The sequence below is a fragment of the Cornus florida genome, unplaced genomic scaffold (genome assembly GCF_030987335.1).
Source record: "Cornus florida cultivar Cherokee Brave unplaced genomic scaffold, ASM3098733v1 CherokeeBrave_3.0.0_Hap2_Chr10, whole genome shotgun sequence".
Taxonomy (NCBI): Eukaryota; Viridiplantae; Streptophyta; class Magnoliopsida; order Cornales; family Cornaceae; genus Cornus; species Cornus florida.
Window position 1 is genome coordinate 83,634,139 of NW_026775580.1, and position 20,635 is coordinate 83,654,773.

The 20,635-nt window shown below is 36.6% G+C and overlaps 2 protein-coding genes across 3 annotated transcripts; both read right to left on the reverse strand.

Annotated features, from left to right (window-relative positions):
• Positions 1-160: 160 nt before the first annotated feature.
• Positions 161-6,434, reverse strand: LOC132279414 (pollen-specific leucine-rich repeat extensin-like protein 3). 2 transcript variants are annotated; one of them, XM_059781381.1, is made up of 4 exons: positions 5,887-6,434; positions 5,360-5,457; positions 704-764; positions 161-503 (listed from the first exon to the last, which is right to left on the reverse strand). In XM_059781381.1, the coding sequence occupies exons 1-3, from the start codon at positions 6,161-6,163 to the stop codon at positions 720-722; spliced, it is 420 nt and encodes a 139-aa protein (XP_059637364.1). In that variant the 5' UTR covers positions 6,164-6,434; the 3' UTR covers positions 161-503; positions 704-719. The 2 variants fall into 2 exon arrangements, with proteins under 2 accessions (XP_059637364.1, XP_059637363.1); XM_059781380.1 differs by having other exon boundaries at positions 161-620; positions 5,887-6,433.
• Positions 6,435-10,056: 3,622 nt separating this feature from the next.
• On the reverse strand, positions 10,057-20,477 carry LOC132279416 (adagio protein 1). Its single transcript, XM_059781383.1, has 3 exons — positions 20,257-20,477; positions 19,888-20,141; positions 10,057-12,579 (listed from the first exon to the last, which is right to left on the reverse strand). Exons 2-3 carry the CDS (start codon positions 20,106-20,108, stop codon positions 10,971-10,973), a joined length of 1,830 nt encoding a protein of 609 aa, XP_059637366.1. The 5' UTR covers positions 20,109-20,141; positions 20,257-20,477; the 3' UTR covers positions 10,057-10,970.
• Between the last annotated feature and the right edge of the window lie 158 nt (positions 20,478-20,635).

The window sequence follows — 20,635 nt, forward strand, 5'->3', positions numbered from 1 at the left end:
CATGTAACTCATCCATGGTTGCATCATTCTGGCCAAAACTTGAGCATTCCACAAAGCAACCATTGCCATCCTCCCTGCCTTCTCTGTACTTAACCCAAGCAACCATTGACGAACAACAAATTATATACTTTACTACAGAACAAGTAACAGATGTAGGCAATTACTATTAAATCCGGAGAGACAACTCAACTTCTGCAATAATGTAAATAACAGCCAGCAACAAATCCAGTTAAAAATTAACAACAGTTCAACAGTGCATTATCTCTTCTCATCTTGCAAGCTGCTGCCTTTACTGAGATTAAAATTACAAAAATACATTGTCGATCATATAAGTTTAAAGGTACATTACACAGAGACAGTTACTCTAATCAATATTGGGAGGTTGCTAGGCTGAGGACACGAACAAAAAACTTGGCACAAAAGAGGGTAATTGTCACTATTATAGAGCACAAGGCCTATCATACAAGTGAAGTTTTAGCTGCTTCAGGAGGACAGCAAGAGAACTGCAACAATCATATCAAAGACTTCACGCATCAATAATAAATTCTGCTGTTTAAATGTATGTAGTAAAATAGTGTCTGAAAAGAGGGTATGCAGGTGTCCTTTGCTTGACATAAATGCTGCGAAACCATAATCTCCGAGTTTAAGAAACTCCAGTATATCATTTTAGGAAAGACAATACAAATTTCAAGCATTCTGTTACCTGCCCAACAAGCATATTACACGTTGCTGGATTTATCTTCTACTTTGGCATTTAAAGGATCCTGCAGTTGACAAATTTCACAAATATTAAACCGAGGGTAGAGAGGCATGAAAGTCAATTTACGTTAACTAAAATAAACACCAAAACATTAACTCAGTGTTAAACTGATCAGATGTACGGTTCAAACCAAAATCTCCATAATTTTGTAAGTTCACCAACCGCACATGTACTATAACCAGCTTGACATATATTATTAAAAAAACTTCATGTTACATCTACCTCAAACCTCTCTCACCTTTATCTGGAAAGAAATATAATCTTCTACACACAAAATGATGACATACAACAAACGAAAAAACGAAGTATGGGAAGAAACTGAACGAGTACAATTTAAGGCCAGCACATATTTGCCGTAAAGGCGTACCTAGCTTGTGAAGAGGATACATGAATGCATTCAGGTTTTACTTAGTTTCTGTTAATTTATACTTTTACACCATAGAGAGCTGTTTGCATATGTCCTAGTGTCATGTACAGACCGATAGACAGAGACAGCAGTGGCAGTATTTTGGTTCCAAACTTTCATGGAAATGAGTGTAGCTCTATCATTGGTATATGTTAAGAAGCAAGGACACTTGTGCTGTGTTTAGTATGCAATAATGGAATGGAATGGAATGCTCATTCCAACTATTCCTTTGTTTGGTATGCAATTTAAAGTGAGAATGAGCATTCCATTGGAATGAAAATCCATTCCTGTGAATGAAAATCTATTTCACAACTAAACCCATGAAATGACCATTCCATTCCCAAGTAATTTTTGTTTTAAAAAAATTAAATTCCCAAAAAAACCTTATGTTCCAAGTCCAAAAACCACCAACACCACCACTGCTTTCCACCGCCGCCGCCACTACTATTGCCTTCCAACACCACTACTGTCACCGCCGCCGCTGCCACCACCACTGCCTTTCACCGCTACCACCACCACCACCACCAATGCTGATTTCCACCACAACCGCCATCGCAACCGTCACCTCCATTGCCTTCCACCACCGCCACAGCTATCGCCACCATTGTTGCCACCTTCAACCACCACATTTCCGCCGCCACCACCGACTTCCACCACTATAACCGACCACCGCCACTTCCATTGCCTTCCACCACTGTCATTGCTACCACAACCATCACCATTACCGCCACTGCTACCACTGTTGTCACTGCCACCGCCACTGCCACCGCCACCACCATTTCCATTGCCTTCCACCACCGACCTCTACCACCGCCACTGCCACTGTCTTCCACCACGGCCACCTCTATTGCCACCGTCTTCCACCACCGCCGCCAGCTTCAGTGCCTTCCACCAACATCACCACCATCATCACCTACACCGCCTTCCACCACCACCACCTACACCACTGCTGCCTTCCACCACCACTACCACCGCCATTGCCTTCCACCATCATCGCTTACACCATGGACACCTGACACCACTACCACCAGTACTTCCACCACCACCGCCTTCCACAAACATCATTATCACCTTCTGCCACCACCGCCGCCTACCAACACCACCACCTACACCACTACCCCTTTCTACCTCCACCAACATCTACCACCGCCGCAATTTCTTTTAAAAAAATTATAAAAGAATGTTATTTTATTAATTTAATTTATTTGTCAGTAATATGGTATTTTGGAGAATTCCATTTGAAATTCATTCCATTCTAAATTTTAAATTGGTCCAACCAAAAATAGAATGGTAATTATCATTCCATTCCTATATGTTTCATATTTGCAATCAAACAATAGAATGAGAATGGCCATTGCATTCCATTCTCATTCTCATTCCATTCTCACTTGCATTCCATTCTATTTCTACACACCAAACGCAACATTATAAAAAGGTCCCAACTCTGTACTCCAAACATGTGTCCAACACCTTATGTGAGTCTCCATCATTTCAAATAAATTTCATCATTATTCATTTTAAACATTTAGTAGACACACCTTAGACACTTCCAACAACAAATGACGAGTAGTACAAATACATCTTAAAGCTAATCATGACAAGAAATCTTGGGAACACGATAAATACACAGGAAGTGTCTAAACTTTCTTTTAAAATATATTTTGACATTGTACACAGGCCAACACAAGATACACATCCAACAGACACAGTTAAATACACAAAGAATACAAATATAATTGCAAAGCAACAGTGCACATATAAAATGATATATCTTATCATACCTCCAGTTTCTTCTTCTTTCACACTATGCAATTGTTATTATAAAATTAGGGAGGGAGGGAAGGAGAGAGAGAGAGAGAGAGAGAGGGAGAGAGAGAGAGAGAGAGAGAAATCATATTATCTTATATAACAAATAATACAAAACAATTACATTGTATATTTCCGTGTCCATTCCATGTATTTTTTCCAGGAAATTGTCCATACCATGTGCTTATCCTACTTGTTTAAGATTTAGCATATTATCATATCGTGTTTGTATGGTGTTCATATCCCATCAAGGTAAAAAGTGGAAGACTTTTTTCTTTTCTTTTTTTTGGTGGGGGAAGAAAAACCTTATGGGGAAAAAGTGCAATTATTGTAAAATGTAACAAAACTGAAGTAAAAGAGGGGCCTGACCCCAGTGGCCCCATGAGCCTCCGTCCACAGCACAAGTATGCTGCCTAAGAGGTTCTAAGAGTGATCCTACATTTTTCTTCTTTCCATTATTTTTTTACACTAGATACATGATAAACCTGTGTCAACCAATATTTTAGCCCTAGAACATCCTATTCTAACATGATATGAAAAAAATGATGTCACGTTAGGCCTGCAACCCAATTGATTCCAATCCAATGTGGAAACCATCACATTAGGCTTGTAAAAGGGTCAATTGCAACTGGAAAAAGAGTGATCCAGAACTGATGAGATAAGAAAGTCTGATCTGATCCAAGAATCCAACCATTCATCACGGCACTAATCTGAATCCAAATCAGTTGATAATTGAACATCTGATCTGGAAATTGGAATCTGAAAAGAAATAAGATAAAAATATTTTCAAGAAATTAAATACAACCGTTAATGATATAACGGTCTTATTAGATTATTATATTATCACTGATTTATATATAAATAATTTTCCAATCAGCTCAGATCAGATCAAACAAAATTAGAGATTGATCATTAATTAGCAGGTCAGCTGGATTTGGACGGTTAGTGTTAAGGGATCATATTCCTCCTACTGATCCACATTATTGGGTCAAGCTTGGATCTTGACAAACCTATAACACATAGAAATGTAATAAACTTGTATTACAAGGTTCATGTTGAGATATGTCTCAAATTCGTAATTTGATATTTTTATTTTTATTTTTATTTTTTTTGAAAGTTCAAGCAAATACACACATCCACTATATATTTTGCCCCCACCGGGGCTCGAACATTCAATCTTCCCTTTGGAGGAGAGCTTATACCATCTAGGCTAATATATTTCTTTTAGGCTTCTAGTTTAGAATTATATTTCTTTTAAGAATGTTTTTGTTAGAAAACTCTTGGAATTGTAAATTACAATGCAATAAGTAACTTGGGACAAGACTCTAAAAGTAGATGCTTATCCCAGGTATATGAGAGGCTCCGTGAAATAGACGTGAAGATACGGACTACCTGCGATACCCCGATACTACATGTGATACGGTGATACCCGAGCTCGTATTGGGCTGGGCTCTCTCTCGAAACCTGTCTTGATTCTATTTGAAGCCATTTCTTTTGGCCCTAGCCTATAGCAGAAAGTGAAGGAGGATGCAGGTTGAGATTTATGAGAATTCAAATTGGAAGAGATAGTTAGGTACCTGAGAGTTACAATCCCATTACTTCACAAGATTCAAGAACAGGGATAACCATCCAATTGATTCATAATCATAACTCAAGTATCCTTGAGTTGTTATGTGCAGTCTATCATTTTGACCGCTATATACACTAGCACAAATTCAGGTAGTAGATCGTTGTGTATTCTCTATCTTTATTACTCACTATAAAATATAAATTGGATTATCTCTTTTATCAAAAACCGTAGGCAAGCCTGCCAAATATTTTTTTAATTGTTAATTGTGAGTAATTGGCTTCCGCGTGCACAATATGCGGTATGCATAGATCAACAAATCAAATAGGGAAAAACTTCAAATAAGACCTTGGTTGAGTGTATTTGAAGATCAGTCAGTCTTGCACAGCATCAGGTAAGGATGGGCAAAGCTTACGGCTTCGAGATTCTAAGTACAAAAAAGGAGGGGGAAAATTGTTTGGCCGTTGTTCAAAAGAAGGACAAACACAAAGGGTAATTGAGAAAATTCTTTGTTGAGAAGTAAAAAACTAAATAAGAGATCACTTACAAGCTATATCAATTGTATCTCTAGGCTCTAACAAATGTTCATAGCCACACAATTTATCCCATCAACACCGAACAATAAACACAAACTAGAGCAACAGAAATAAAATATCCAGATACTACATGGTTTATGGAAAGGGTTTTTGAATAAAAACCAAACAAAATTGAAGATCAAATTTCATTATAAAGCAGAATAGCAAAGTAAACAATGTGACAATAATAAACAATTTCAAATTAAAGGCAAAAGACTGAGAAACTTATTTGATCATAACATTACCATTCCTTTGCTTTCGTAATAACCATCCAATGCCCACTGATACTTCGATTGATTCAACCCAAACCAATGCGCCACATGCTCATCCAAACTCGAATGCGCTACAAAAAAAAAAAAAAATTAATGTAAGATTTAAGATTTTGAAAAATAAAGCATCCATTTTAAAGGTTAAATTTTTATGATGTTTTCAGGCTATTCATTCTGCTTCCTCAGCAATCGACACCAGTTCTACGAATACTGATCTAAACCCTAATGTGCTGAAATTGACTTTCTAAAAAAAGGACCTTGACGCCGTTTGGTTGCCAAGAAAATTGTGTGGAGAAAATTGTTTTAAATTGTTCAAGATTTAGGTGGGAATCAGAGGCTCACTCTCCGAGTTTTTCATTAAATAAAAACAAGACAAAGGGAAAACGAAAAAGACTGGAGATTTTCTTTCCTCTGCGTTGATTTTCTCAAGAACCAAACTAAAAATAAGAAGATTCCTTCAGCCACCACACGCATTGTAAAGAGAGATCAATGGAAGACTGTACCATTTTGGACTTTAGCTACAGCGTTCCAGAAGAACCCGAACTTCGAGGCGTCGGATGGAGACCGTACAGCAGTGGGCTTATAAAACTGCTGCGGCGGAGGCTGCACCGGCGGCGTCCGAGGCTGAACCGGCGGCGACGGCGGCGGATCAGCGGCCTTTTTGGGCGACACGTGGACAGGTTCGGAGGGTTTAGGAGTCGCCGGAGGAGTGACAAAGACAGTGTAGGGTCCGATCTTTCCGATCAGTGGTGGGGGTGTAGATTCTGTGTTAATCGGCATTTTGATATATATATATATATATATATATATATATATGTAGAGAGAGAAAGAGATGTGAACGATGCCTGTAGAACCAACAAATGTAGTCGTAGTGTGAGAGATATCAAGAAGTGCTGAGGAGTGAGAGATGAGAAGTGAAAGCAAGTTGGAGACTTGGAGAGAGATGCTGTGTGAAACTGGAACAGTTAACTTTGGGTAACGGGAGGGCCGAGGGCGATGTTAGTGTGTGGGTGTGTGTGTTTGTGTGAGAGAGAGAGAGAGAGAGAGAGAGTAGAACACGCGTTTTAATGTGGGTGGATCTTTGTCTTTCTTATACCGTGTTGACTGTGTTTTACTGTTGGTAGTATAATTGTAGAAAGAGAATGTAATTTTGGCACTTGTTTTTCAAATAAACAACAGAATTGCCATTCTTGGAGATTTTTATTTTTTATTTTTATTACTTTTTGGCGACTTTGTTTCTCCTTTTTCCTTTTTCTCTGGTTCTTTTTATGTACGCATATATCCTCCCACTTAAAGTCCACATTTATCTCAACTTTGTTCTTTTTGGAAAATGAACTAAGTTGAGGGGTGTTGAAAGTTGATGTTACATTGAAACATAAATAAACATTTTAAAACTTATTGTTTGTAAAAATCATGTTAAGCTTTGATTATTTTAGCAATTTTTTACTAATTTTACAATAACTTGTTCTAATCTCTTTAAAAGTAAGGCAAGAATAATAAAAATGATGTCTTTTAATAAATTGTTCTTTTATATAAAAAATAGTTACCCAAAATATTGAATTTCTACTCAAAAACGTAGTTTTAAAAGTGAGAAATTTTAACTTCGTTTAAAGCTCTAGTAAGCTAAAATTTCTATCATTTAATTTTTTTTTTTTTTTTTTTACCAAGCACATTTAAATATAATATATTATTTTATTTTTTAAAAAATGGTTCAACTTTTGACAATTTAGTTAAGAGTTTTGATTCAAATTACGAGGTGAAAAAGTTACACTATTGATATATGTGTAATATGTGATTTTACAATTAATCAAACTGACCATTTTAATAAATAGACTCGTAATAATACAGATCATAATTAAACTCTTTCTTTACTCAAGATTATTGAAGTAGATTCGAATTATTTAGAACAATTCATTTCATTTGCAAATCTATCCATCACTTGACCTAAGCGGTGTGACTATATATAGACAAAGAATGAATTATGGAATAAGGGCATCAAGAGTTATTCATGATCCAATTCAAAGCAAGGTGTGACTATATATAGACAAAGAATGAATTATGGAATAAGGGCATCAAGAGTTATTCATGATCCAATTCAAAGCAAGGTGTGACTATATATAGACAAAGAATGAATTATGGAATAAGGGCATCAAGAGTTATTCATGATCCAATTCAAAGCAAGGTAGTTCCATTGATTCAAGAAAAGTTTCAAAAGAATCGAAAAAGTTTTTATTTGGAGTAATTTATATTAAATGAAACCATTAGTTATGAAAGAAAAGAAAAGAAATGATAATATTAATTACGAGAAAAAAATAAAAATAATAATAACAATAATCTCTATTTATATTTGGATAGATAGAAGGGGAAAAAAAAAAATTTATTGTATTCTTATTTTGATATGATAGAGTGAGAGAAAAGAAAAAATATGATAACAATCAAATTACTATCATGCCTTTCTAAATAAATGAAATATGAGTGGAATAATAATTTCTTCATTTTAATTATTGAGAGTAGTTTCAAAATTATAAAAATATTAGTTCAATGCTATCTTTTCCCTCCTTTTGTTTTGTTTTTTTTATTTTTTATTTTGTGCTAATTTATCATATCCAAACCTACCATAAATTACCATTAGTGCCACCAGTTGAGTGTTTTTCATTTCCATAACCAATAGTACTAGTTTAGTATTTCCTTTAGATGGAGTGATAAAAGTAATTTGTACTCTTTCATATGGGTTGTAAAGTCAATATCACAACTCAATACCTTTGCACCGTGTGATCCCACTTCACATACAAAGCTTATTCTTTGAGTGAGAGTAAGTTGGACTCCATTTTCTCAAATGTAAAATACTCCAATTAATAAGTGCGTGGACAGCACGTCAAGCAAGTTTCTTAAGCTTAATTATGAAACCAAGTCCTGAAAAGATCGTTCGATAAGTAGCTTAAAATTATTATTAATATTACGGCTCTATTTACTCATTTCAATAAGTATTTAATTTAATAAGGTTTGTTTTTATTTATACCTATATTTTCATATACAATTTTTTTTCTTATTTTTTTCTATAGACTATTAAAATATATTTTTTATACTAATCTCAATAAGAGCATTTTTAGCAACATGTTAAAATATATATATTTTTTTGTATAAAATAAGTGTTTAAATTTTTTTATCTTTAGTAATCTGTTAAGGTACATTATCACGTCACTAACGTCTAAAATTGTTGTATATTTTACACAATCACAAAAACATATTTTATTTCTCTTCTTTCTTTCTCATTCCATTAACGAATCAACCATATATTAAATAAGTTTGTAAAAGTTATGTGGGTCCTGACATGACACGTATTTGGTTGTTATTGGGAGATATATTTTTATACAAAAAATATAAAACAGAGTTAAAAATAAAATAATTCAAAATCTTTGTATAAATCTATCATGACACTCAGATTTATAATATATATATATCTATACCTAACGGTTGCAGATGCTCCCCAGCGATATATTAAAACACCATTTTGTGTAAAATATACATTGACACGTATAATGTATATATATTTATTTATTTTCAGCTGTCTATTAAGATACAAAAATGTGTAAAATTATTGTATATTTTACACCAGCTTTTTACACAGTTACATTAGCATATTTCCTTTCTCCTTCTTTTCCATTCCATTAACGAATCAACTATATATTAAATAGATTTGTACAAGTTATGTGGGGACAAGTTTGTACAAGTTATGTAAGAACACATGTTAGTTGTGATTGACAGATATATTTTTACACAAAAATTATAAAATAATGTTATTGGAGTTAAAGATAAGTAATCTAAATTTTTTTAACATATCTTATTTATAAATATATATATATACACACACACACACATACATTTTGTTTTGAGTTGAAAAAGCCAAAAATAGCTCTTAAAAAGCTAATTCAAATAAACAGTAGTACTCAACCAGTTGTCTAATTAATCAAAGGTCAAACTCCCGAAACAAATGTGTCCTTATCCGAATCCCCTCAGAATCTCAAGCCGAGCCCCTTGACAGGCCAGCCCAACCTGTCCCTCAAGGGGTGTGTAGGGTTTGGACATAGGGCCCACTGCGTAGCCCGGCCCGCCAAACTGCCCCCACCCCTGGAAAGCATTTCTTCTCTTTTTCCAATTGGGCGGAAGAAGCAACTCTACGCAACTCTTTTTCGGCCTTTATGTGTAAGCATGGCCCACACACCCCAACATTTATTATTATTATTTTTAACACGCCTACACCGCACCTTAAACTTTTTGATGGATATTGGGCGGGGCTTAGAAGGGTTACCAAAAACTTTTTGATGACAAGCATCTACTCTGTTACACTAATAAGGTACAAAATATCATTTAGTAAATAATTATACTTTAATCTTCATATTATTATATTACTAATCTAATTATACTTCCTCGATCTTCTAAATATCTTCGCTTCTTGCTAGGGAAAATAAATAAGTAATTAATAGCACAAGTTAGGAATGTAGATAAAATGTATTAGAAGCAGGAATCTAGATAAAATGTATCATCTAAATAGATTTTGAACCAATCAACATGGCAAATGTATCCAATGTTGAACAACAATAAATCACAAAATGCATATATTCTAAATGCACACATAGGACATCCCATTGAGAATGATATTACAATAAGTGGCATACTTCAATTAGGTTTATACCATTTTTGGGAATTTAAGCAATGATTCCATACAACATATTATTATACTATTTGTTCAAAATGCTATAAAACACCAAAATCAATTTGGCTCTGATAACATCATCCGAAAACTAAAATAAAAATCAACCCGTAACACGTGTATACATTTGGGCAGTAACTCTTACAAATGAACCAGCACAGAAAAAAGAAGTCTGACGAGGAGTGAACCCGCTGGTCTTCTCTACCCTTTATCGGTTGTAGGTTAAATACGCAACGAAGCAGCAGCCTTTTTCTATCAATTAACAACAATTTCAAGTGGTCCCACCAACGTTCGCATGTCAGAGAGACTGGATCCAGGCCAAAGAAGCAGGGGTGTGACACAGACAGTCTGAGCTTTGCTTTGCTTCCAGAGGGGAGAGAACCCAAATGAGATGTTTAAGATAACATATGAAACATTGTTTCAGCTAATATAAAAGACGCAAGGAGCATATGTCACTTGCTATATACACACACTTTTCTTTTTTTACCTAGGGGTTCAAATTACATACATAGCTTGAACCACAACACATGTGCATACTAGCGTAGAAACTAAACCTACATATACGATACCTACCAATATCAGTCGAAGTACAGAACACAGTTTCATAAAAACCTCACAACATTAGACCTGCATTCAAGTCACCCAGAGAATTATTCCATTACGAGCCAGAAATACCTCATACAAGAAAATGCACAAAAGCGCAAATGCTGATAGAAGATTGCTGACCCACGGCCAAATTGATCAACCATTTTTAGCAAATCCAACATCATCTCCACAAAATGATTATTTGAGACGATCTTATCCCACGAGGTTGAGGACTCCTTTTGATTCCTATGCTACAGACTACATACAGCTTCCCATTCCATTTCTTCCAAATTAGATGACAGAACTCGCCAAAGATAGTTCATGAAGGTCACTCAACATCCACTCATCTCCAGTTTGACCGCCGAGGACTATAGCCCTCGTCCCTCCAACAACACATGTACTGTGACCCCAAGCAAATCTTGGAGGCCTCCCAGGTACATTTAATATCCTCCACGTAGGCTTCTCATCAGTTGGATCCAGGATATAAAGCTGTGACGCTGAGTGAAGGCCTGCTACAGACCCACCAAAGACGAGGATTCTGCCACCTGGGAGGCTCACAGCCACGTGATCAAGCCTTGGAGGAGGAGCTATGCCACCCGGATTTCCAGCACCAGGCATTCCACTCCCAGTTACACACCTCCAACAGGGTTCCTCCTCACTCAGATCCATTGTGAACACGTCACTAGAGCGGAATCGGAGAGGTCCGCTCTTGGCAAGACCCCCAAACATCAAAATTTTCCTACCACCATATACAGAGAGAGTATGACCCAAACGAGAAGGTGGGGTCCATGTTACAGGTATCTCTCTCCAAACAGGTTTCTCCATTGAGAGATCAAGCAGGAAAGTGTCACTAAGAAGCACCCCAGAATCAGCACAGCCACCAGAAACAATCAACTTTGTACCATCAAGAGTGCAGGAGCTATGCCATGATCGTGGAAGTGGAGGGGCTAAACTAGAAATTTCACGCCAAGTTGGATGCTTTGCATCCAAGTCCAACACAAAGACGTCATTGAGTAAGCCTTGCCTTCCACAGCCTCCAAACAGGACCAAGTTAGATCCATTTACACAAGAAAGTGTGTGACCCCAACGACCAGGAGGTGGGGAGCTCACCTTGACATGTTGCCACTCTGGATTGCTGGAGTTCAAGTCCAAAACAAATGTATCATTCATTGGTTGCATGTTGACCCCCTCCCCACCAAAAAGCACCACCCGATTCCCAACTGCACATGCACTGAAGTTGCAACGAGAGGGTTCAACAGCACCCCCAACAGTTAGCTTTCTCCATGCTGCTGCTTCAAGAGTGGTCAATTCCCTTGCCAGCCGACCCCACCCAAGCCTCTTTGCCCCAGGCACGGTCTCTAAAACCCTGGTAGTTTCACAACCCCATGCATTTTGGCAGACCATTCTCCAAAGATCCTCGTTCTTCGTTAGTTCATAGAGCCTCCTAGAGACAGAGCCAACAGATGCAATATCTCTTGGCGTCAACCGTGAAAGAATCTTGAGAGACAGGACCTCATCGCTCAATTGCAGTATCCCACAAATGCCACGACTGATATTTCGGTCCCCATCTAGAACTGGTCGGTAAGAGGAGAGACTGGAACGAAACCTATCAGATGATTTTGCAGACTCCTTTGTAAAAGCTCCTGGAAGAGGACCCAGATCAAGATTTACTTCTGTGAAGAACTGGATTCCAATAACATGAGTTATTGTTTCGTCGTCTCCATATATAGGGGTCAGCCTCAACCTATTCATCAACGGGGATCCATCTTTCCTAAAGTTCAACAAATCGCCTTGGAATTCAACCCCCTCCTCAAGACATCTTCGTATTTCTGAAATTACTGTGGAATCTACCAGTTGATGCCTTCTTTTTGCAAATGGGCCTCTACATTGCAGGAAACGACTGAAATAAAAGCCCACAAAATCAGAACAAAATATTACTTACAACAAATACTATGTAACTACAAAGTGAATGCAACATAGCAAAATCATAAAATTTATCATAGCCGCATAAAAGTACAAGCAGTAATTCAAACTTTGTTCCTAAAGTGAAGTAAAATAGAAAGTGTAATACTTTTAAGACAAAAAACCGACTAATAATATCATTGCCAAAGGGCATAAAGCAACACATAATATTGCCAATGGAATAAAGCCACACAAAAACCACACACAAGGAAGGAGATCCCCATCCCATGTTTTTATCAACGCCAAGACAAATCCATGGGAGTCGTGTCTACCACTTGGCTATGGTCAACATTTATCACTAAAACAGACATGTTAAACTGAGCAAGCTTAGTCATAATAATGTTCTAATAAAGAAAAGTTCCACCTCCCTCAGCCAGTTGCTCACTCTACTCCCTCGCGCCCAGTGTTGTTAAAGGCGCGCCTAGGCTCGAGGCGCAGGTCTAGCGGCTGTTGTCATCCCAGGCACACTAATGTTTACTAGGCGCGCGCCTTGGTTGCACCTCGTTTTGTTTGTCAGGCGCGCTGATTTTTTTTTCCAAAAAAATGATTAATCTAATTCTTAAGCCAAAGAGGGTACTTTTGGCAACTTAATAAACAGATAAGAAAGCCAAAGCGTGCAAGAGAAGGAACTTTTGTTCAAAAGAATAAACAAACAAGAAAGTCGAAGAGTGAAAGTGTCAACCGAACAGAGAAAGGGTGAGTCTGTGAGACGAACGACGAAGCCACATCAGCTCTTTCTTCTTCTCCTCTACTTCTCTCTCCTCTCTTCTCCTCTACTCATCTTTTCAAATCTTTGTTTACATCTCTCTCTTCGTCTAATTCTCTTCTGTGTCTTTTTTTGGATTTGTTCTTTTCTTTTGTTTTCTTGTTAAGAGGATTTTTTTTTTTTTGGTTAACAAATTTGTTTCTTTTTGTGCTCTGTTTTGCTTTTCGAAAAAACAAATTTTGTTTTGCCTTTCAAGAAAACAAATTTGTGCTCTGTTTTAAGGTTGTTGAATGCTTGTATAGTTGATGGATTTACTTTTTTATATTTGACATTAGTTTTTAGAATATTGATATATTGATATGACTTATGAGATATGAATGTTTTTATGGTAGTTTAAATATTCAATTGTGCGCCTCACATCACTCAAGCGCGCACCTCGCCGTGTACCTAGGCTCCAAAGGACCTCTAGCGCCTTGAGCCTTTAATAACACCGCTCGCGCCAAGTTGGGGAAAGTAGTAGACTGATCTCAAGTATCCAATCACTTGGGCAATATAATGTTATGTCTGGCTTTCATAATCCTACCTGTAATACAGAGTCTTAATTTATTCGTAAGTGATGTTTCTTTAATTTTAAAAAAGTTTTAACAATAAACCGAAAAAGAAAATTAAAACAGGGAAAATGAAAAATATGCATGACTACAGGTTAAATATTTCCAAGATGATCACATCAATATGGATTTAATGCCTCTAAAAAATTTGATTTTCTAGTTCATACTTTAAAGCCTTTAAAATTTGAATATCAATATTTCCCAGCATCTATCAAATTAGGTTCTCGTTCATGAAGTTTGTCTACCATTACTGATTGCGCATGGAAGAAGCTTAAGCAAACTGTTCTGATTTTTTTTCCAACAAAAAAACCATGATGAAAATACCAAATGCATAAGAATAACTCCTAAATAATGATGAAAATACAAAATGCATAAGAATAACTCCTAAATAATGATGCAAATACAAAATGCATAAGAATAAAAAATAACACGGTAATTGAAAATACTCCCATCTTCTTTGCATGCAGTCGCCGAACTGGTTATTACATCTAGATTCCAAAAATTTGTCAGCAAAAAGAACAAGCAGCAGCAGTCCGGCTCCAAAGAGTCAGTCAATTGACAGTTCCATGCGTCTTTGATTGTGCAGGTGCGCGCGCACGTGCACGTGTAAAAAAAGCACATTTATTTAAATAATTTTTTTTTTTATAAGTAAAAATAACATTAAAAAAAGGCGTTCAAGAAGGGAACGCGTCCCAATTACCACATTTATTTAAATAATACAATCATGTTTTTATCAAATAAATATTAATAAATGAAATCCCACCACAAAAATATTATTCTCTCTATCACAAGTCATTTTTCCTATTAAATTTAAATTTTTTTAAATCATTTCCTCTTTTTTCATTCCATGTTAGTCTTGGTCGACCTCTTTGCTTGTTACCCCCTACAGAAACCAATCTTCCCTTTCTCATCGTTGCATCTTGAGGTCTACATCGAATATGTCCATAGCATCTAAAGTCTATTTTCCCTTATTTCTCATTAATTGGCACCATTCTAATTTCTCTCTTAACCAAATAATATATATACTTCATATCCAACTGCAGAAACCTCTAAGGCCCCTATGCATATGATAGATTTGCCTCATGTTTTATCAAACTAACTAAGAAAGATCAGTATTATTGTTGAGATAAAAAATTATTGGATACAAATATTTTATTAATGTACCACTGAAAAGAGTTATAATTATTATTACTCTTCACCACTTTAAGTGCCCAAGGAACTTAAGTTTTGCATTTAAGTTCCACCAAAGAATGCCCTAGACGGATGGGGCGATAACAAGCAATAAATCCTTCCACAACTCCTCCAAAATAATGCCCCAAAAATCAAAAGGCTTAAAAACATCAAACATTGCATAAAAATACGGAAGTTCATGTAATGAATCAGGTCTCATGCTTTCATATGGCAATTTCTGCTGATTTATATATCAAAAGTACAGAGGAATTGCTAGTTTTTATGCTTGTTCTGGTGCCCAGGACATGCTATCAACATACTCTCAACTAGCTAAGAAATTGTGTCAACAACAATAAACCTCTATCATGCCTCCAAGAACTCCCGACTTCTTCATTCATTATACTGTTAAGCCTGATGTCAGTTCAACAGTTACACCTTCCTAAAAATGGTACTAGGTCATGACAGAGGCAATTACAAGCTCAGGTATTAACCGATATCCAGGCTTCTGCATCCATGCAAACAGATCCCGGATACTTCAAAATTTTCTTTATAGCTCATATTCTTAGCCTCCATTCTGTATTCTTGTCCTGCTCAAGTCTGTTTTTCAGCTAGTGAGCTGACTGACAGATTGCCAGACTCTCACCACTCCGCCTAACCATACAGGGTTCTTATATTCTTACCCTTCATTCTGGATTTGGTTGGCTCTATTATATAATCTAGAATCATTATCTAACTGATATGGTTAATTTTTAAAATCCACTTTGCCTTCTTAAAAAAAATTAGAATCTCAAACACCAATGTCATGGCCGCAATCCTTCTCATGATATGATCCTTATTATGGATTGGGAGAGGGAAGGTGGGAGACTCTTTAAAAATGTCACCAGATATCAAAAGGGACAAAGCCTTTATATAGAGTTTTAGGGTCCCAAGCGAGTTCAAAAATGCATTTTAGAAACTTTTTTGTACTCCAAAACTCACAAAAGGACGTCAAAGGATTCTCCTCTTCAATCTTTAATAATCGGGATTGATCCTCCATCAAGTGATCGATAATTCCAGCCAATCAAGGCTAGTATTAAAAGCCAAAATTTCAAGGCTTAGTTGAGAGACCAAACAAACTCAAAATAGGCAAATAACATATTGTTCGAAAGTTTATTGGATCTAATTTCTGGAAAGGTTCCAAGTATAAAAAAAATTACGACAAAAAACAAGCAGATGGGTCAAATTTTGAGCATCTCCAGTGTAGGTATAAATTCTAAGTCCATCTAAACTTGTTTTAAGGAATTCTAATCCAAATACATCACCTTTTGGCAATTAAAGTCACTTAAGAATATCAAATCTTATCATGTATCCACTTAAGTTCAATTTAACTTTCCTAATAAGAATTTCAAACTGATCAAGATTGTCAAAGTTAGTCCCCATGCAATGCTATCTTCACCAAAATCTGTTGGGTTGCTCTTTAAGACATTAACAAGCAAATCATTTAGACAGACAGACCAATGGCATACCCAAATCCATAAAAGTGACCAAGCATTACAACCATGATTTGTCTACACTCCACAAAAATTGCCAGGACTTCACAACTAGTACAAATATAAATAACACATTTTCGCAATTATCTTCAAACAGGAACACCAGTTCAAAGTGGTCAAGGATTTGCTCCACAGACACACGTATTGTGCAATAAATCTCAGTAGCAGACATTGGTTTAAATTCTAGACCTCCACCAAGGAATATCCTAAGAGCTTTTTGGCCGAGCCATCAGATAAAGTTATTCTGTCTGTTTCCAAAAAGACTTGTTAAAAAAGCTTATTGGCCATTATTTTATTACAGGTAACCTCGTAGTTATACAGATATTTTTAACAAAAGCATACCATCAAGGTGTCAATGCCTTGCAGAAGATGTTCCGTATAAGGAAATAATGACTGACTTAGGCAAATGATTCAAAGAATTTTTAGTATTCAACACAATGTCACTTGGACATTCCAAAATGAGCAAATACTCATGTAGGAACAAAACTCAATACCAACACATTCATAGCTCAACTGAAATTCCTCGCTCCAAGTCATGTCTGACATCACCTTGAATAGTTGAAAAGTCCAAGAGCACCCTAAAAAACAAAGCTTTGTGGCCCTTTGTACTTTCTTGGGTTTCGCTCCCCTTTCGAGCGCTTTTCTATACAATTTTACTTATCAAAAAAAAAAAAAAAAAAAAAAACGAACTCTTCCTCACAGACTAGGGAAATAAAATATTTTGAGGGGTTCTCTCCCACGAATAAACCGCGAAAATACTCCAAGGACTTTTCCACATAGATAAACCTCGGGGTATGACAAACGTTTTGAGGAGTTCATCCCCACAGATAAGGGTGGTGACAATTATCTCAAGGATCACTCGACCTCTATATAGTAAAGATCACAAGTCTATTAGGTTGGTCAAGGAGGCATTCTCAAAGAACTCTTCCCATGGACTTGAGGGAAATAAAATATTCCAAGGGGTTCCCTAGGATGAATAAACCGCAAAAATACTCTATAAGGAATTTTCCACATAGATAAACCTCAGAGTATGACAAAAGCTTTGAGGAGTTCATCCCCACAGATAAAGCTGGTGGCAATTATCTCAAGGAACTCTCAAGCTTTATATAGTAAAGAGCATAAAGTCTATTGACAGTTTGTCGAGGAGTGCTTCTCAAAGTACTCTTCCCCATAGACTCGAGGGAAACAAAATATTTCAAGGGGTTCTCTCCCACGAATAAACCGCAAAATGCTCTCTTTAAGGAATTTCCCACATAGATTAACCTCAAAGTACGAAAAACAGTTTGATGAGTTCATCGCACAGATTAAGCCGGTGACAATTATCTCAAGAAACTCTCAGCCTCTATATAGTAAAGAGCACAAAGTCTATTAAATCGGGAACGAAGTCTATTAAGATGGGAGGACTTATTTGTGGTTCTGAATCCTATGGTAACTTGGTAAGATTTCGGATTGGAAAATGAAAATCAAGGCTCATTAAAGTGTTCGCTTAGGTAGAAGCTTTAATTAGATTCGAGGCAAGGCAAAAAGATAAAAATATGTGTGCAATGGCAAGAACTAAAAAACCTAGGAGAATAACTTTCCATGTTCACCTCTCAACAACCACGTTAATAAGCCAAATACAGGCTTTTAATAGCCAAGCGGGCAAATTAATTAGCCAACTACCTTGGGAGGGGAGATTGGACTCCCACAAAACTAGGTCTCTTGAATCACAAGAAAGAGCCCCTAGCAGACTATGACTAGCAGGCAAAAGACCCTTCTGTAACACTATATGTAGGGGTGGTAACATTCAAGATTGAACAAAAACCATTCTAGACTTCATTGACATGTATGAGAAAAGGCCCCTTGCCAAGCCCAAGTGATTCACCAATTACCAACCTTATCCCCTGAAATTTATTTTTTCTCCATTTATCCAACACCAACTAGGCCTCATTGTCTTAGGTGTGATCTCCTCTCATACATCACACGTATAGATAAATTAACCAAATCAAAAATGTTTCTACGGATTAGATGAACTTGACATCTCACTAGCACCCAGCGCATGTCCACGAGTGCTTATAGAACAGGTTTAAGTACGATGAATTAAAGCTTAACTACTTAAGCACATTTTTTGGAGTCACAACCCGATATATCCTTTAACGAAAGCCTGACACTCCTTTTGAGCAGATATCTTAATAATCAAGGTAGTGCACCACTACTGAAGAAAAGGTACAATTGTGAAACAATAACTGCGATTGGTCAATGTGGGTTTACCTCAAAAGAATACTTACCCCAAAATATCTTAAGACATTCAACCATCAAGTTCACTGAAGGTAAAAAATTCAAACTTTTTGAATGACTAAAGATGATATAAGTTTGCGTTGAAAAATTTACAATATGTAATAAGAATAATGGACTTCTTGATGGAAAAGCTCCAATTCCTTACATGCTTCATATGCTAATAAAAATTTGAAACTTCAATTACTTTGTCAAATCATTCACTTCCTTCTAAAAGTATTGATAATCTCAAGTAGGAATGTTATCAAGATGAAAAAGCTCTAACATTAAGTCGGAAGATAATCCCAAAACCCTACGAAATAATTCAAATTTAATCATCCAGACAAATCCAAACTGAATATTGGACACTGTACTATTTCCTTAATTTTGTTCTATTACCCGTTTTCATAGTTTTATAACATGACTCCCTAGTTTAATTCCCCAAAAATTGCTGCAATTTTGAATATTTTCTTTATATTTTATTTATTTTTTTTTAAAATTGGAACTATACTGCTTTTTCTCAACTCATTGGGCATCGTGTCTTCATTTAAAATTGGCCTTTTATAGGGTTTTAGCACACTAGAAGAGAGCTGAGTGTTAAGTTCGTGCGGAGTCCAATTGACCTAAGATGCTGTGACAGCATACTAGCACTTCGAGAAGTCTAGAAGACGCATAATAATCATAGAAAAAGTTTAGTTTTTGAACTACCCCCTGTTGGTTTATAAAGGAAGCAGCATATTATAATAACATCAATTTCCTCACATTTAGGGAATGAAAGGCAAAAAAAATCCCAAATCTGACAATTGCATGGTCTATCACCAAAATTTGATCACAATAGCCCGTTTAAACGATAAACAGAGTCTGAAAACTACAAGAGCACAAATAACTTGAATCCATATAAAGAAACTACATTTCCAGAACAAAAATTCCACACAAACATAAGTAATTAACTAACGAAAATTTTAATCGACAGAACTTACCAGTTACGCCCAAGTACCTCTTCAGCTCGATAACCCGTGACCATCTCGAACACAGAATTTACATATATAATCGGATGGTCCGGCTCTAACGCGTCCGTGACGACGAACCCGCACGGCGCCGGATGAAGCAAACTCTCCACCGGGAACGGCAACGGCCCGCCATCGGTCAAGAGGAACCCTTCCTCGTCACCGCTCAGATCAGAATTGCTGTCCCACTCCATTAATTGCTCCAAACTTCTTCTTCAACCCATGACCTCAAATCCAAATCAACAGTGAGAGAGAGAGTCAATACCTATAGCCACTAAAACCCAAAAACAAAAACAAAAACAAAAAAAAGCCCTAAAAATCGCCCATTAAATCAACACAGACCTCAGGTGTTTAGAGAGAGAGAATACACAAAGAGGTTAGAGAGTTTTTGCTTTCTGGAGGTTGTTTTTGTTGGATTTTGGGATGGGGAAGATGGAGATGATGTGAGAGGGTGGAGTGCGAAAATGAGTGGTTGGCGAAACTTGGTGATTTGGTTTAACACAGACCGTTCCAGAGAGACAAAGAGGAGTGACTCGTTCACATGTTCGATAATATCACACCGTCTTGCGAATGGAAATATCTAGGGCTTGGTTAGGGACGGGTCGGTTGGGTGCTGGCTATGGATAGCGCTTTGGCCCAACGCGAACTTGGCATCTATGCATGTATTATACACACACACACACACACACATTAAATGATTTTTGAAGTGACTTCAGAAACT

Coding starts and splice junctions, on each gene's coding strand:
- LOC132279414 (XM_059781381.1), bottom strand. CDS start 6,163: ATGCCGATTAACACAGAATCTACACCCCCACCACTGATCGGAAAGATC. Junction 5,458..5,886: donor TGTAGCTAAAGTCCAAAATG/GTACAGTCTTCC, acceptor TTTTTTTTGTAG/CGCATTCGAGTTTGGATGAG. Junction 765..5,359: donor ATTACGAAAGCAAAGGAATG/GTAATGTTATGA, acceptor TGTCAACTGCAG/GATCCTTTAAATGCCAAAGT.
- LOC132279416 (XM_059781383.1), bottom strand. CDS start 20,108: ATGGAGTGGGACAGCAATTCTGATCTGAGCGGTGACGAGGAAGGGTTC. Junction 12,580..19,887: donor GAGGTACTTGGGCGTAACTG/GTAAGTTCTGTC, acceptor CTTTTATTTCAG/TCGTTTCCTGCAATGTAGAG.